The sequence below is a fragment of the Vulpes lagopus genome, chromosome 10 (genome assembly GCF_018345385.1).
Source record: "Vulpes lagopus strain Blue_001 chromosome 10, ASM1834538v1, whole genome shotgun sequence".
In the NCBI taxonomy this organism is placed as follows: Eukaryota; Metazoa; Chordata; class Mammalia; order Carnivora; family Canidae; genus Vulpes; species Vulpes lagopus.
This window is the reverse complement of record NC_054833.1, coordinates 65229792-65247344: the sequence shown is the minus strand read 5'-3', so window position 1 is coordinate 65247344 and position 17553 is coordinate 65229792. Positions and strand designations below refer to the sequence as shown.

Sequence of the window (17553 nt, the reverse complement as noted above, 5' to 3'; positions counted from 1 at the left end):
CAGGATATAATTGTGACATGGCGTGGGGGACAGTCGTGAGCAGAGGTGGCCTTTGAGCTGGGCCCTAGAAATTGGGTAGAATTTCAGTAGGTGTGCAAGGGAGATTAGGGCATTGTGCTAGGGGAAGGGGGGATTATTGTGACCAGTGATGTAGGGGCTCAATTCTAGCTCTTTTTTAAAATAAAGATTTTATTTATTCATTCATGAGAGAGACACACACACAGAGGCAGAGACACAGGCAGAGGGAGAAGCAGCTTCCCTGTGGGGAGCCCTATGTGGGACTCGATCCCTGGATCCTGGGATCACAACCTGAACCGAAGGCAGTCGCTCAACCATTAAGCCACCCGGGTGTCCTTTGATTCTAGCTCTTAATCACCATGGTGCTTGACCTTTTCAAAAATACTTTTGGGATTAAGAGGAGAGGGGGCTTCGGGTTATTATTATGTGGAAAATGCCTTTCAGGCCCAAAGATCCTGAGAATAATGTGGGCGTCCCCCCTCATCCACTGTACACTCTCAGAGAGTACAGCTCAGAAACAATGCATTTCTGTCCTGGACTGCCATTTCTCTGACCCAACCCAACAGTTCCAAGTGGTCTGTTCTTGAAACAAAAAAGGTTTTCTGATGAGTCAATTTGAAAAACACACAAATTTGAAACTTAAGAAGGTTTCTTCCTTTATGGCAAGAAGTCTCTGAGCCTTTAATATTTTATTGCACCTTGGAATTAACATCCAAGGAGGGAGGTTAATGGACTTGACCATGGAACCCATCCCCTCTTGTTTTTTTTTAAGGATTTTATTTATTTATTCATGAGACACAGAGAGAGAGGCAGGGACCCAGGCAGAGGGAGAAGCAGGCTCCCTATGAGGAGCCTGATACGGGACTCAATCCAGGACTCTGGGATCACGACCTGAGCCAAAGGCAGAGGCTCAATCGCTGAGCCACTCAGGTGCCCTGTTTTTGTTTTTTTAATCAACTGGTGTGTTGATTAAAAAGTGGTCCCACGACAATTCTTTGAGAAACAAACACAGCCTAGCCTAACCTGATCCTCTAGTTACTAGAATTTTCCAACCGGAAATAAAGGAAGCCTCTGACAGCTTCATATTTTCAGGTACCTCTGTGCTGTATTATTTTCCCATAGCAGAAGACTGTTGATATTAAGCCACAGATAAAAGTTAGACTCTGAAAGGACCTCCTCCCCATGTGGCCTTCCTGGTCTCTGAGCTCTGGGCCCAGATCTGTGGGCTGAGGGCCCGCACAGAGCTTTCTCCTCTGGCTTGCATTCAGCCTGAGACCTGAACCTTCTTTCAAAGCCATCAGCTGGTCTGGATGAGGAGAAGCCAGAGCCCCACGCGCTTGGCCCTACACGTACTGCAGCTAGTGGGTGAAGCCTGGATAGAGACCTCTTGGCAACTCAGCTATTCCTGGAATGGCATTCATATGGAGAAGGAAGGACAATGGCAGGGTGTGATGGGGGGGCAGGTGGGGAGAGCCAGGCCTTGGTGGTCACGTGCTTTATTTAAAAAAATCTTTTCTTTTTTAAATTATTATTATTATTTTTTGGTCACATGATTTTTTATTTTTTAAAAAAGATTTTACTTATTTATTCATGAGAGACACAGAGAGAGAGAGAGAGAGAGGCCGAGGGAGAGGGAGAAGGCAGAGGGAGAAGCAGGCTCCCTGCAGGGAGCCCGATGTGGGACTGGATCCTGGGACTCTGAGATCACACCCTGAGCCAAAGGCTCAACCACTGAGCCACCCAGGCGTCCCTTCGTCACATGCTTTTGAAAGCAGCCTAGCATTACGCCACTGTGCAGTCTGATCTCTTGCCCTTGGGATCCATCCCCTCTGATGGCCTCTTTCTTGGAGATTTTATTCTCTCCTGGGCTCCCTTGTGTTTGCTCTGACTCTCCCGCATCTGCCCTTTCCTCTCCCTTCCAAGAAAACCCGTCCTCTTGACTGAGTCAGGAAGCTTTTCTGAATTCCCCAGAGGGGACTCCAGGCGGAGCCGGGGATGGGAGGGGCAGGTGGTTCTGTAATGAAAGGTGCGGAAGGGCCCAGAAGATCTGGTACATTTAAAAGTGCTTCATCCTTTCGGAGCCCGTAGCTCCCTGGACTGCAGGCCGGGCTAAGAATACAGCTGCGGGGGAACATGTACTTCCTTCACTGCTAAGCTGCCTCGGCCACAGGAATCTGACCTTGAGGTGAGCTTTGATCACTGAGTAACTCAAGCTTGCCCTTGTCTGCAGGGGGAGCTGGGCCGGCCTGTCACAAAGCTGTCAGCAGCTCCCGGGCCTGGAGGGGCCTTAGAACCAAGTCTGCGGAAAGTTTTAGGCCTTCTGATCCCTGTGCTCCGCACCAGGGTTGGAGATTAAAACGCTGCCACGAGCAATTCCACAAATACTTACCTAGGCATCCACTTGGGGCCTGCAGGATGACCCTGGGTGATCGTGATGGGCTCAGTGGATGATCGCAAACTTGCAATCGGAGCGAAAGTGTGTCTCTGCACCGGGGCTCGGGAGAGGAGCTCAGATCTGCCGCTTGGAGTGGTGGCCTGTTAGGTTCGCTCTGTACAGAGCAGGTTTGTCATCGATAGCTCTGTCCCTTATATCGGATATCTCTCTACCCTAATAATGATATCTGGTACATCTGCTTTGCTTTGCCATAGCAGAGGTTAGCCACTGAAGCCTGCAGGCCAAATCTGGCCCACTGCCCGATTTTGTAAATAAGGATTTATTGGGGGAGTGGGCCACACCCATTCATTTACATATTGACTAAGACCCATTTTGTGTTAAGATGCCAAAACCAAATAGTTGCCATGGACACCAGACCTGTGACTTGCAAAGCCTAAAATATTCACGGTCTGACTCTTTACAGATAATTTGCAAATACTTCCAAATACTTCTGGAGTTCTGGTTGGTGCTTCAAAGATATGGTGGCTTGTGTGAGCACTGTGGTCCCCATCAATCATTACGGGAGTGACGCAGATGGAGCAAACCGTCTGCTGGAACAGTCTGTAAATGCTTATTTACTCTGGTCCTCAACATCAGCTTTTTTTAAAAAAAATGTTTTATTTATTTATTTGAGATAGAGATCGGGAGGAAGAGAGCATGTATGGGGGTGGAAGAAGGTGGGGGGGGAGAGAGAGAGAGAGAGAGAGAGAGAGAAACAGGCTCCTCACTGATCACTGAGCAGGGAGCCCTACTCGGGGCTCAATCCTGGGACCCTGGGATCACACCCTGAGTGGAAGGCAGACACTCAACCGACCAAGCCACCGAGATGCTCCTAACATCAGCTTTTTAAATGAGGTACTTGGCATCATCCTTTGACAGAGCTTTCATATCAGCGTGTTTGATCATTGCACCAGGCCGACCAGCCAGTCAGTATGCCAGGTCAGAGAAGAGAAATTCAAGGCCAGGCACGTGGTAAGTGGCAAGTTAAGCCGATGGTCTGCAGAAGCAGGTGACAGAGCCATCCCCTGGACCACTGTAACTGGAGCGCGTGACTGCTGGTGGTCAGGCTTCGCGTATCCTCCCATGGGATGGAACACCTGCCGTGTCCTGAGCCGGGATACCTCCCTGCTCTCCTGGCTTAGTCCAGTCCAGGTGAAGGATTCTGGGTCCGGAGCAGTGGCCTCTGCAGTGCAGAAGCCGCGAGGACATCGTGGGCTTCCTTCTGATTAATAGTGACAGGCCTTTGGACTACCCAGGCAGCCTCCTGAGGCTGGAGCGGAGGCTGCTCCCTTCTGGCTCAGCGTTGCTGTTCTTCCCCCACCCCTGCTTCCCATGTGCAGCTTCTGATTTGATAGCATTTGAGGGAAGGAGAAGTGTCTTTCCTCTCTGCAAATGGAAGATCAATCCTGTCCAGATTCCAACTCTTCTTCGAATTTTAGCATCCTTGCCTGTTATGGACCTGCGATGTCTAGTGTACCTTGGGGTCTTTTAAATTAGTTTTAATTATTCAAATATTACATGAAAGCATTCTCCTTATTAAAAATAAATCAAATGATAGAGATCTCAACCAAAAACCAAACTCTCCTCCATTCCAGCTCCAGTTCGTGGAGACAGTGTGAATATCACTCTGGCACGTCTTTGGCTCTTTTTCCAATGAACATACACACACACACACATACACACACATTGATTATGTGTGTATGCATATTCACACCTCCTTATGTAGTTTTTGGGTGTGTGTTTACACAGTGACATCATGTTGTGTGTACACCTTAATCTTTTCATCATCTTGGACATCTTTCAAAGGTTGTTCCTTTTCGAAGTCATGATTTTTTTAACTGTTGCAAAATACTCCACTGTAGGCATTTACCCTAACTTGTTTCCACTCATAAGAGTGATGGTACTATGAACATCCTTATTCATTTCTCTTTGAGTATATGTTTAAGTATTTATCCAGAATATAGTAATTACATTGTGGACTCATATTATGGGCATTTAACGATTAAAATGTATTCTTCCAAATTGCCAGTCACAGGATTATCATATTATCATTCCTCTGAACAGTGTCCAGAGGTTATCTATTGTACGTGTACTCTCTTGATGTTATCAACCCTTTTGCTTTTTGCCAATTTGATAGATAAACATTGGCATCACATTCCTTGTGCATTTCATTGCATTTTCCTAGATACTAAAAGGTTGAGCACCATTAAATATGTTTTTTTTAAAGGTTTTATCTATTTATTCATGAGAGACAGAGAGAGAGAGAGAAAGAGGCAGAGACACAGGCAGAGGGAGAAGCAGGCTCCCTGTGGGGAGCCCAATCAGGACTCGATCCCAGGACCTCAGGATCACAACCTGAGTTGAAGGCACACGCTCGACCACTGAGCCACCCAGGCTCCACTCAGATACGTTTTTAAAGTGTTGGTCAAGTTCCAGTTGGGATATTATTTAGGATAGCATCGAATTAGTACATTACTTTGGGGTAAGTGGCGTCTTTAAGATTTTGAGTGTTTCTATCTGGAAACATAGTACGTTTCTGTGTCTTTGACACTTCTTCTATGTGCTTTAATAAAATTTATCTGCCTTATTGAGCACCACTCCCACCAAAGAAAGTGATTCTCTAATTGATTGTATTTCTGTCGTTTTAAAATTTTATTAAAATTTGCTCTTATTAGTAAATGAGTCCATTAATTTTGGATTCATTTAATTATTCCTTTTCTAACTTATTAAGTTGAAAGTTTAGTTCATTCTTTGTCAATACTTATATTTCTTAGTAAATGCTCTAAGGGTGTACATTTTCCACTGAGTACTGCTTGGACCACCACCTGTAGATTTGGCATTTACTACTCTCAATACCAATCCTTGCTGAAGAACGTTTTAGTTCTCATCTTGATTTCCTTGTCCCAATACTATTTTTTAAATTTCCAATTTTATTTTGGCCAGTTTGTTTTTCATTTCTACTTTCTGTTCTCCTCCAGTTGTGCCTTTATCACTTCTGTTTCCTTTGAGATTTATTGAGCTTTTCTTGTTGCCTAATGTGTAGTGTGTAAGGCTGTTCCTTGAGTTTGAAAATAATTTATGATCTTTTTAATATGGACACAAAATTTCTTTTATCAATAATCTCTCTGCTACAGTAATTTTTTTTAGTTACTTTATTTGTCTATTCTGAAAGAGGTATGCTGAAGTCTCTCACTATAATTGTGATTTTGTCTATTTCTTCTCATATTCTAAGTGTCCTTTGCTTTATACCTTTTCTGGGCCATGTTATTATATGCATAAAGGTTTATGACTCTTATTTCCTCATGGTGAACTGGATCTTTCCATACTATGAAGTATCCCTGTTTGGCCTCTTTCGTCTTTTTCAATTTAAATTCTGTTTTGTTTGATGCCATTATTACTAAACTTACTTTCTTTTTGTTAATATTTGCCTGTCACCTCTTTTTAAAACCTTTTGATTTTTCAGCTGTTGTTTGTTTTAGGTGTATCTCTTGTATCAGACTATTGATAGGAATTATGTAATTCAAGGTGAAGTTCTACATCTTCTAACAAGGGATGTGAATCCATTTATGTATATTGTGATTGATGATGTTATTATACTTCCTATGTTTATCTATGTGTTTTATTTATTGTACCTGTGGCAAAAAAACCTTCAGCATTGTATTCCCAGAGCCAACCAGGGGGCTGGCCTCAAAACGGCAGATGTTCAGCAAATGCTCATTGGATGAAAACTTCCTTGAGCCCTTTATTCTGATCTGATTTGACAGATTACGGGAAAATAACTCCATTGTAATGGGGTTGGGACTAAAGTCCAAAGTATTGGCAAAAGAAGTTTCAAGAAGCTTTTAGTTACATTTTTAAGTCTAAGGGATTTTTCCTATTCATGTAGATTTAACATCAAAGATTTTGAGTTTTCGAAAAAAAGAAAAAAAAAAAACAAAGATTTTGAGTTTTCTCTAAATGTGAGGTCTGTTATTAGTGGTAGTGGGGTGTAAAGAGTAAGTAAAGTTTTTAGAATTGGAGGAGGTAATCCAGGCTGTCATCTGTATCAGCCATGCTGGTGTGGGTGTACCACCCCAGCCTGGGTGGGTGTACACCCAACATTTCCCAGCAAAACTCCATCACTGTTTCAGTTCTGGATTTAGATCTTACATATATTGATATTTCCAGCCTCATCTACCAGAGTACCGGATAATTGACTTACTTTTGAAAAAATAGTATTATGGCAACATTAACTTTATTGCAGACTGCTCCCCTGGAGGAATTACTAGGCTGGAGAAAGACAAACAGATTTAATGGAGAGGTATATAAAAAAATGAAGTTAGGATGGCTCACAACGTAGGACATCATTTTCTTACCTTAATTGACAAAGAAATTGAAAACATAAAAGGAGCATATGTTCCATCACAGTGAAAAGGATACTAGACTGGAATCAAGGGCCCCCCAGATTTGGCTGTGCCAGTTGGGCTCATCCAAACATCTTCGGAAGTCCCTTTCAGTACAAAGGAGCTGGATTAGTTGATCTCTGACATTTCTTCCAACTGTAAAATGCTTCCAGTCTGTGTCTGGAAAAATCTTCCATGAAACTCTGGTGACAGTTAACCCAACCGGTACCCTTAAAATTCTGTCGTGATCTCCGTGCAACTCATACCAGGTTCATCTTACTTGGTGATTGATTATAAGCCATGCAGATTTCATAGCTTTGAGTACCGTGTTGAGCATTGATGTGTTTCTCTAAGCTTTTACATGGTAGCCAGTTACTGGGCTGAGAGGATAAAGCCCTGTGGCTTCTCCAGTTGCTTCACCTTGTTTAGAGCAGCACTCACCCCAGTGATTCTTTGGCACTCGGAAGAAAGGACGCGGGTGACAGATGGACAGAGCTAAACACAGCTCCTCTAGCTAGACACCAAAGGTTCCCTCCGTAGTGCTGAACCCAGGCTGTCCTCTTCTCCCTTCCTCCCTGAAATGACATTATTTTGCAGTAGAAGGTGAACTACAGAATTCTCTTTTCTGCCTGAATATCAGTTGGAAGCTTGGAGATTTGATCTAACCTGGGAGTTCAATGAATCTACAGAAGTAGAACCCAGTGTCCCACCTGGTGATTTGACTGAGCACAGACTGCTCTGTGCTGAGGCTAAGGACTAGGGTTAAGATACCAAGATACAGCTTGGCCGAGCAAATGGATTTTCATAGCCTCCTCTTCTCCATCTGCGTTTTCTTCCAATTTACTACAAAATTGGTGTTGGCCTCAATACTGTTTGCTCTTCCCAGCCATCCTCACGATTCCTACCTCCTTGATGGATGTTGATATTTTGAAGAGTGGTTTTAAGTTATTCTTGGAATATAGGGGTTCCACTTAGCAAGCCCTTTAAAACCTCTTGGGGGCAAGAAGAGAGCAGATAGTGGGTGGGGTTAGGACCCTCTAACATGTGTACACTGGGAAAAAGCCTGGGAAAGAGTTCGACATATTTTAACTTGAGTTTAACTCCTATGAGTGGAACTAGAGCTATTTCCCTACAGCCTTTCCTTAAAAATGGCCATAATTAAGTATGTATTATAAAAGTGAATTGTCTGAGTTCTGTTCATACAAGATGGCTTCTGCCCCCTGGGAGGACTGTGGCTTTCAGGGGTCATGGTGCGCCAGGCGCCATGCTCCTCGTGGCACAGCACCTCCCCTGGTCCTGGCCAGCTCTTCCTAACCTGATGTCTCTCCCCTCCCAGAATGGCTGCAGTCTGTCCAGGCCACCATGATCCTGTCCATCATCTTTAGTGTTCTGTCGCTGTTCCTGTTCTTTTGCCAACTCTTCACCCTCACCAAGGGGGGTCGGTTTTACATCACTGGAGTCTTCCAAATCCTTGCTGGTAAGTTGGAAATCAAGTTCATGGGGGAGACTGTGCCTGTCCATGTCCATGGCTGGGGAATGATCAGTTAGTAAAGGAACACGGCCCCAGAATGACTGATATTTGAGTGTACCTTGGATGGTTTTTATAAAATACAGGTGGGTGACTATGTGCGTTGAGTGCATACCTACACCTTAGGATTTGGGAACTCTCCACTGTTCCACAGAATGAGATCCATAGGGAATAGGACTTAGGGAGTCTGGAAGGAAGGTCCCTAACCAAGCCAGACCTATCACCAGGAACGAAGCTACAATTGGGACACATATAAGAGGTAAATGCAAAGAGTATCAGTAGAGCAAAGGCCAGTCTTGAGGGTGTATCTCTGTAGATTACATTCTGCCCTGAGGAGCCATCCCTGCTTCGGCATGGAAAGTGGCTCCGATGTGCTGCTGAGCCTGCTCTCAGGTATGTATCTCCTCCCTCTGAGCAGTGACGAAGCCATGGCAAATTCTTACTCTCCTTTATTCCCCCTCCAGGGTTCCACTGTGATTTGACTTACTGTTGTCATCCTCATGTGTCTTCATTTTGACACTCCTGGGTAACATGCCATTATTTCCAAATATGGGGCCGTGACAGCACATGGGAGGTTTCCTTTGTTTCCTCCTAAAATTACCTTCAAGTTCCCCCACTGTACAGGTTATCCATATGTACAATATGCAGAGTCCTAGAAGCTTCTATTATAGAAGGTGACATCTTCCAACTTTGTCTCTAGATTCTGACAGACATCTTCCTTCATTGACTCTCATCTTTCTGTCTGTTGACTACTAGTTGACTCAGTCAGTAGACAATGGAGAGAAATAAGAGGCAGATATGGTGGATCTTATAGTCCATGTTAATAAGTCACAAACTCCATATGTACCAGAGTACATCTACGTACTATGAGATGTTCTAGTGTCTGGCTATCTGAGTAGGCAAAAGGGCTATTCTATTGTCTTTTATTTTCCTTGGTTGTTGGAATGTCCATGGTGCTGAATCACCACTCTGTGCTCAGGAGGCCAGAGGGTTGAAAACAGCCCACATGTCCTTGGTGGGTGGATGGATGTGCAGATAGAATGGTTTACACATGGCTATATAAGGCACAGCCTGAGGTTGAATGTTGACCTTTTCTAGAAGCCAGAGAGTTACCTTTTCCTGGAAAAAGGAATTAGCCTGGACAGCTACTTATCATTAAATACTAAATACATTTCAATATACACCGTTTGAGGATTTTAAAACCAAATAGGGCTTTGCTCCTTGCATAGGTGTTATTATACTGAGCCAAGCTCCTGGAGTGTTGCCAATTTTGTTAGATCACTAATTATGGAATAAGGTATCATTCCTAGGTATGTTAGAAGCCGAGCTATCATTAGTCACTCCATCTCCAGAAGTAGCACACAAAACTAGAATGTGTTCTGGGATTTCTTTTTTGGCTCACTATTTATGGTTTGATATCAAGTCAAATGATGTTCATATCTGTTGCATCAATGGATGCATGCCAGACTTAGGAACCAGATATTTCACAAAATGTTTATATCTGACCTATATAAGTGTTATTTTATTAATAAATAAACTGAGACCAGGAGAGGATAATGAGTACCCAAGAGCACCCAGCTCATGCAAGAACAAGTGAATGCTTCTACTTCCTCTCATTCCACATGGACTCAATATACACTTAGGAACATCCTTATAGTTAGAGATACAGAATCCACCAAAGTTGCTACAGAACACAAAATCCAAGGCAGAAACTTGGCTTTTCCAAAGTGAATATGCTAATCTGTCCTGTTTTGAATCTCCTCTGAACTCAACTCATGCCTGCTAGAATTCTGCTATTAAAAAACCTCTCTATATCTAAAAGCACATGATTTGTTCCTCACTTCTCCCCTTCAAATATCACTTCTTATCTCTCATGGGACCCAATTTTCAGTTTATCTGTTCGTCAACCCAGTAGCCCATGTTGGAAGAGGAAGTTGTCATGAATTAGGAACGTCAAGCCACAGTAGCCATCATAATTTTTAAGCCCAGAGAATGTTCTGTTCCTAACTGTTTGCTCCAGTTAACGTGAGCTGAAAGCAAGTCCACTGGCAACCACAGGCTCTCCAGAATGTTGGGTTTGAACTTGCCATGTAGGGCCTTGCCACTCAAGTTGAGGACTAAAGGAGGAAGGGGCTTCCTTTAGAGACTCCCGTGCTTCTTCAAAGCACCAAAGTATTTTGAGTGGAAGCCACTGGAAGATCTTCTGAGTCTCCCAGGTGGCTGTTTGGGGCTGCACTGTCTCTGCCTGGCTTCTCTTTGGAGGTCTCAGCTTCAGTCTTCACAGATCATGCACAGAAGCATGTGGGAAAGGCAGGACTGAGGTGTGGGGGGGCTCTCAGGCCGACTGTAGCTTTAGGAGCAGTCTCTGCTTGCTCTAGATTACACCTCTGCGTGTGGTTATCGGTCTGCCTGCTTCGCTGCCTCATCCCCTTCTGCTTTTCATAATAAGCCACAAGCCTCACATTTAAGAGCTGTCTTCCCTTGATTACATACTTCTTAGGTTGGCTGCTTCCTGGAGATGTGTCAAGAGGCTTCATCTAGTTCATCGCTTTTCAATCTTAGCTGTACATCAGAATCACTGTTGAGGGGTGCCTGGGTGGCTCAGTCAGTTGAGTGTCTGGCTCTTGGTTTCGGCTCAGGTCATGACCTTAAGACTGTGGGATCAAGCCCTGCATCCAGCTGTGCGCTTGGCAAGGAGTCTGCTTGAGATTCTCTTTCTCCCTCTCCCTCTGCCCCTCCTCCTGCTTATATACTCCTTCTCTCTCTCAACTAAATCTTTTTCAAAAAGAAAAAAAAAAGAATCACCTTTTTAAAAAGAAGATGCTTTAAAAAAAATACCAGTGCTCAGCCTTCATCCCTGAAGAGCTCTTGGGTGGGGCAGCTCCTTGGGTGACTCTCATGTTCATCCAGGGTTGGGAATGACTCATGTAAACCATCAAACCATCTCTAATTCCACTATAAGGTCTTCAAAGAATTTCTCTGTTGACAGCTCATCCCATTCATGAGCCGTAGATTCTTCTAAACCTCTTTCTTAGAGAAGAGTCATTGTATCTTCTATATGGATTTGGGGGTCTTTTTAAAAAAAATTTCTTTCATGAGAGACACAGAGAGAGAGGCAGAGACATAGGCAGAGGGAGAAGCAGGCTCCCTGCAGAACTCAATCCCAGGAACCTGAGATCACAACCTGAGCCAAAGGCAGACGCTCAATCACAGAGCCACCCAGTTGCCCCCTGGAGTCTTTTTTATTTTTAGAACCGGTACCCATCTGTTCTCAGACAATGGTTACCCTGGCCCTAGCTCCACTGGGCTGGGTTCCACTCGATGGGAAAGCATCAAGAAATTCATAGAGATACAGACCTGAAAGACAGAGCCACATGTTTTGATCTGTATTTCACTGCTTAACACCCAGCACCAAGCTCCGGGCATACCACGTAGAAGGCCCTGAATAACCCACTTGTTGGATGACTGGATAATTGTATTCCCTTGGCAGAATCAAACGCGGGTCACATGTGTAGTTAGTATTTATTGTGATTAGAAGAAAAGACGGAAAAAAAGAGACTCCTGAGTGAGTTTTTCTGTTTGTTCTGTTTCTTCTATCAAATAGATACAGACATTGGGGCTTTAGCATGAAAGACTTTGGGGGATGAATAAAAGCACAGCGCCCTCCCTATTCTGCGGGGCTCAAAGGCAGTGGCGGCCAGTTACCACATTTACAGACCCCCCCCCCCCTCCTGTTAGGGGTGAACTGTTCCAAATGTTGCCCTGGCCATGCCCAGGTCAGAATCCAGGAATGCTGTGGGTGGCTTTCGAGGCAGCAGGGGTCACTTGGACACTGAAGACGGAAATGGGGCCAGCAGTGCAGAGATGGTTCTGTGTAGGTCAGATAGAGAGCGCAACACTTTTCAGTGGAATGGACCTTCCGGCCTCTTCCTGCCCCACCTTGTGACCCTCCAAGGTGCTCACTCATCCATCCAAGGCCATGAGGCACCTCGTACCCACCATTTACTTTCTAGCCAACTTCACCCTGGCTTGTGCTCCAGGTTCTTGAATGAACAGCTTCTGCAGAGATCGCTGATGTAACTGCTCAAGTCACTTGCTGGGCCCCTGCATGCCTTTCAGTTCTGTTGACCTCTCACTGCTCCCAACTGTTTATTCTGTGGCTTCCAAGACCACTGTTTGCCCAGTTAGCTCACTTAGCCCACCGGCGGGGGGGGGGCCCAAGCCAGGGTCCCCCTCTCCCCCTCACCCCAGATCCAGTCTAGCCCTGAGTCCCATCCCACTGTGTAGCATCCTGGGTAGATATTGTGTCTGTTTCTGTTCTCTTCTTGCACTCACTAACACCACCGCAGGTGTGCAAAAGCCAACTCAGGTGCCTTCCTGCCCCCTGTCTCATCCCTGCCCCTAAATCCGTTTCGCCTGCTGCTGCTGTAGTGATCTTCCTAAAACACACACCAGATCATGTTCCCCCTCTGCCAACGATGTGCTTCCCACCACAACTTCCTCAGCGTGTGGCTCAGGGCTCTGTCGCCAGGCCTGGGGGGCTCCCCTGCCTCCCCTTATGCTGCCCCCTGCTCTGTTCTGGGAGATTTTTGTCCTGGTGGTTCTTCCTGCTGGTGGTTCCCACCCAGCCCTCTCTGTCTTCCTTGCCTCCCCCATGTTCTTCCTTTACTGGCACCCCCTTCTCACCCTTTCTTCACCTGGCTGACTCTCTTGCACCCTGTATACTCAGGTCATGCACCAGCTCCCCCACCAGGCTTCCCTGGGATCCCCAGTTAGGACTCTGGGCCTGTCCATGCTCTCAGGGCATCATCTAGTGCCTTTCTCTCTCACTCTCTTGAAATCATGTCAGACGACACTGGAAGGTTCTACTGGCGTGGCTGCTTCTGAATGACACTCCCCTCTGAATCTAGGGGCCATGTCCTGTCCATCTTGGTGCCGCCCTCAGTAGCTAGGACAGTGCTGCACACACTAGGGACTCATTACATGTGTTCTGAACCAGACAGAATGGAGATAAGGAAGTGTCGAGAATTCCCTCCGTTTCTGCCTTTGCCTTTGGCCCCTTTTTGGTTCCCTTCTAAAGGTTCTGGGGTCTGATCGCTCACCTGTGTTTGACTATTGCTGTTAAGGGAGACTTGAGGCCTCCCCTTAAAGGGGGCTTTGGTGGTTGCAGATGCAGCTCAATGTTGTCTGGACAGGGTCAGCGGCCACCACTACAGGTGACTGCCCTCTGGGACTCAGGCCCCTACCAGGGCATCCCCATCACTGCCAGGGAACAGATTCTGGTCCTTCCAGAAGAAACCTTACTGGACCTTACTGGACCTTACTCACCTTCCCCATGGGGGCCTTCATCGCCACGCCCCCACCTGCTAGTGGCTGAGGAAGCCCACTTATGGGGACAGGTGTGTGACATTGGAGGGACTACCGTGTGGCCTCAACTACCCTATTTTCCAGGACACCTCTCGTGCTGTACATGCAGACAGCCTGGTAATAACGTATTCCCTAAAACATCAGTCTCCCGACGACCATAATTACAAGGCGTGTGTCCCACTCTCGGGCTTTGTCAGGATCTGAGCTCAGTGCTTGTCGCAGCGAAGCTTAAATTCATTTACTGCTGAGATTCTCTTGCAGCGAGTATCATATAAACTAGGCCACCTGGTCAGTCACCACACTTCTGAATCCTGCCTCCCTCTGTCCCTCTGGGTCACAGATAGTTTGCTCTTTGCCAGTGAGACCTGGGCACAGCTGGTCGACGCAACTCTCGTTCCAGATGGCCCATTTGGAAGCCTTGCCAGCATGACAAGCATCACCTGGTCTTTTAGCATGCTTTTCCCTTGGTTACATTTCTCTTTCCATAGCCCTGCTCTCATGAGGTTAGCCCAAGAGATAGTCTCAATCTTTCCTAAAGACACAAATTTGCGCTCTGCAGAGGTGAGCCTGGAGCTGTGGGGGGAAAAGAATTGGGGATCACAGCCTGAGGCCCAACGAAGCCTGTCCCCGGCAGATCCAAATGGCTGTCTTTCTCCAATGACAATTTGCCAGCTGTGGTTTCCCTTCTAACACAGGCGTCTTCGCTGCCTCCTGCATTTTCTGTAGGTGGCAGGTCCTGGATCCTATCCCGCCATAGTCCCAGGACTATTGTGTGGCTTTCTCAACGGGGGCCAACCCGGTGGGAGTTCACTCCTCTGACTTGGAGAAGGCCAGTCTTATCGGGGTGGTGAATGTAACGTATTCCCACTTAGGCACTTTGTTCAAACAAAGTTGCAGTGTCCCGTGGAATAGCAGCCCAAATAGCAGCGAGGTTAGATGTAGGTGGTCTCGGGCGTTGGGAGCTTTGGAACCACAGGCATCCCACATAACATGCTGGCTTTATAATAGAGTCACTCAGAGCCTCTCACAGACCCTGTTTTCAAGGAGGGAACAGAGTGAACAGAGCAGGCTTTGTGCAGCTCCGGGCGGGGTGCTGACATCACCGGGCCCCGTCCTGTTGGGGATGCCAACTGTCACTGTGGGCATGGACCATCACTCTTGAACTTGTCTGCTTCAAGAGCCCCTAGGTGGAGGTTTTTCTTGTCCTTTTAATGCCAAACAGCTGCAGAGGTGGGCCTGATTTTATCTGTGTATCCGATGACCTTCTCCTCCTCTTTGGGCTTCAGACCAACCTTTGGGCACCAGAAACTATTGGAAGGGATCAAGTGCAATGATAGTTTACTCTCTCTGCTTCCCACCCATATCCTGTCCTTCCTCCTCACCTTTTTTCCTTTCTCCATATTCCTTTGTCTCAATCATTTACGTGGCAGTCCTGCTGAGCAGCCCTGGGTTCTGCCCCGAGCCCAGTGCTCTGGCCCTGGCACCACTCAGATAATGGCAGTCATTTCACCTTACTGGTTCAGATGACGCCACCACCCATTTGTAGAGCGACTCACGGGTTTCCAGGGGCTCCCCCACCCAAATCTCCTTGGAAAGAGCTAGGTGGGTTTATCTTGCAACCCACATCATTGCTGGCCACCTCCTCCTGTCAACTAGGAATTGGTGACAGTTGGAGGCACAGAAATGGGGCCGAAAAGATGACAAGGCACCTTGGAGATGCCAGTCTGGGGCACGTAGGTCAGAAGCAGAGAGCAGATTGCTTCCCATGTTCCTATATCTTTGAGACCCCTCCTCTCAATTCTGCATCTGGCAGCAGATTCTTTCCAGAACCGGATATGCTTTTCTTGTACAGTGTTGTCTGCCAAAGATTGGGCGATATGGTCTGTGTGTGTGTGTGTGTGTGTGTGTGAGAGAGAGAGAGAGAGAGAGAGAGAGTCCAGGGCAGACAGGGGCCGGGGCAGGTACCAAGGGTCCTGTTGAGTCTGCACTGGGGGTGGTAGACAGTGACCCCTCACTGTGACCTCTCCCTCATGCTACTTGTCCCTCTCTTTCGGCAGGTCTGTGCGTGATGAGCGCAGCGTCCATCTACACGGTGAGGCACCCAGAATGGCATTTCAACTCTGACTACGCCTATGGCTTCACCTACATCCTGGCCTGGGTGGCCTTCCCGCTGGCCCTTCTCAGCGGTGTCATATACGTGATCTTGCGGAAACGTGAATGAGGCGCCCAGACAGTTGGTCTGAGGCACTGAGCATACATAGGGAAAGGGAGGAAGGAAACCAGAAACCTGAAAAAAAAAAAAAAAAAGAGCTAGCCAAAAAACCCAAACTCAAACCAAACCAAACAGAAAGCAGTCGAAGGGGGGTGGGGGGGTTAGTGTTGATTGAAGATGTATATAATATCTACGGTTTATAAAACCTATTTATAACACTTTTTACATATATGTACATAGTATTGTTTGCTTTTTATGTTGACCATCAGCCTTGTGTTGAATCTTAAAGACGTAGCTAAGGAACTTGACATCTTAACCATATAATCAAGCTCAGTAGTTTTGTTCTGTGTTTTGTTCTTTTTGTTTTGCCCGGACATACAATAACTCCATCTTGCCCCTTCCCTTTTATCTGAAAGAAGATACCTCCCTTCCGCTCCACCTCATTCAGAAAACCGAAGTGTGGGTAGAAACCCCTGAATGGCCAAAACCCTTTAAACTGTGGGGGACCCAGTGCATTGTGCACAGAGACGGGCACTGCCCAGGCCTCCGTGCGAAGCCTCCCACTCACATGGATAAAACCCCCAAACTGGAGCCCTCGGCAAAAACAATGGCTTGTGGCTTTGGAATACTTGCCCTTGACGGTGGGTGTCTCAGTCACACGTCTAGATGAGAAATCGGTGACAACGAACCTATGAAATGGTGCTATGTATTTACCATTCCTTATTATCACTAATCATCTAAACTACTCACTGGAAATTCAATTAACGATTTTATGACATAAAGTAGAATGGAGACCTGAATAATTCTGTGTAATATAAATGGTTTATAACTGCTTTTGTACCTAGCTAGGCTGCAGTTATTACAATAATAAATGAATAATAAACACAGCCTTCATTGCTCCTACATTCTTCTTACGGTCAGAGCATGAGGACAAGCCTCTGGACCCCCCGGGACAGCGCATTCCCAGGGCTCAGCTGGGTCTAGACTGTTCTCTGCCTCCAAGGACTGTCTGGCAATGACTTGTATTGGCCACCAACTGTAGATGTATATACGGTGCCCTTCTGATGCTAAGACTCCAGACCTTTTTTTTTTCGGCTTTGCTTTTTCTGATTTTATACCAACTGTGTGGACTAAGATGCATTAAAATAAACATCAGAGTAACTCACTGATATCTCCTGGGATTTTGTGGGGACCTCGGTGGGGGTGGGACATGCGTTTCAGAGTGGAGAGAGGAGCTGCAGCAGAGAACAAGGTTGAGCTCATGGTCGAGGTTGCACTTTGGTTGGCTTTCTTTACAGACTACAGGGAGCATGTCATGCCTCCCATAAGCCTATGCAAGATGTCTGCTAATTGGGGAGGCCTGGGAGTTGCAGCTGAAACAAACTGTAAATGGGCTGGAAGGGACTTGAGTGTTCGTTTAGCTCAGCCCTCTCTTTCATGGTCTTTTCTGTGATGAGCCACGTGGGGACCATGGAGGCATGTCATGCATTTGCCTAACCTATGGAGAATGTTGGTGTGAGCAGCACAGTCCCCTGACCTGTAAAAGGAGGGGACATATGTTTTGGCGGAAAGTCTACATGATGATGACTTAAGGCCAGACTTTCAGGTTACT

At 46.3% G+C, this 17553-nt stretch overlaps 1 protein-coding gene across 2 annotated transcripts in view; it reads left to right on the top strand.

The window, feature by feature from the left end:
* Positions 1 to 17106, top strand: part of PMP22 (peripheral myelin protein 22) — a 32262-nt gene extending 15156 nt beyond the window's left edge. For both annotated transcript variants that reach the window (XM_041771259.1, XM_041771258.1), the window contains 2 exons: positions 8171 to 8311; positions 15787 to 17106. In XM_041771259.1, the coding sequence (XP_041627193.1) occupies positions 8171 to 8311; positions 15787 to 15950 (305 nt within the window). In that variant the 3' untranslated portion in view covers positions 15951 to 17106. The remainder of the gene's footprint in view (positions 1 to 8170; positions 8312 to 15786) is intronic.
* Positions 17107 to 17553: the final 447 nt, after the last annotated feature.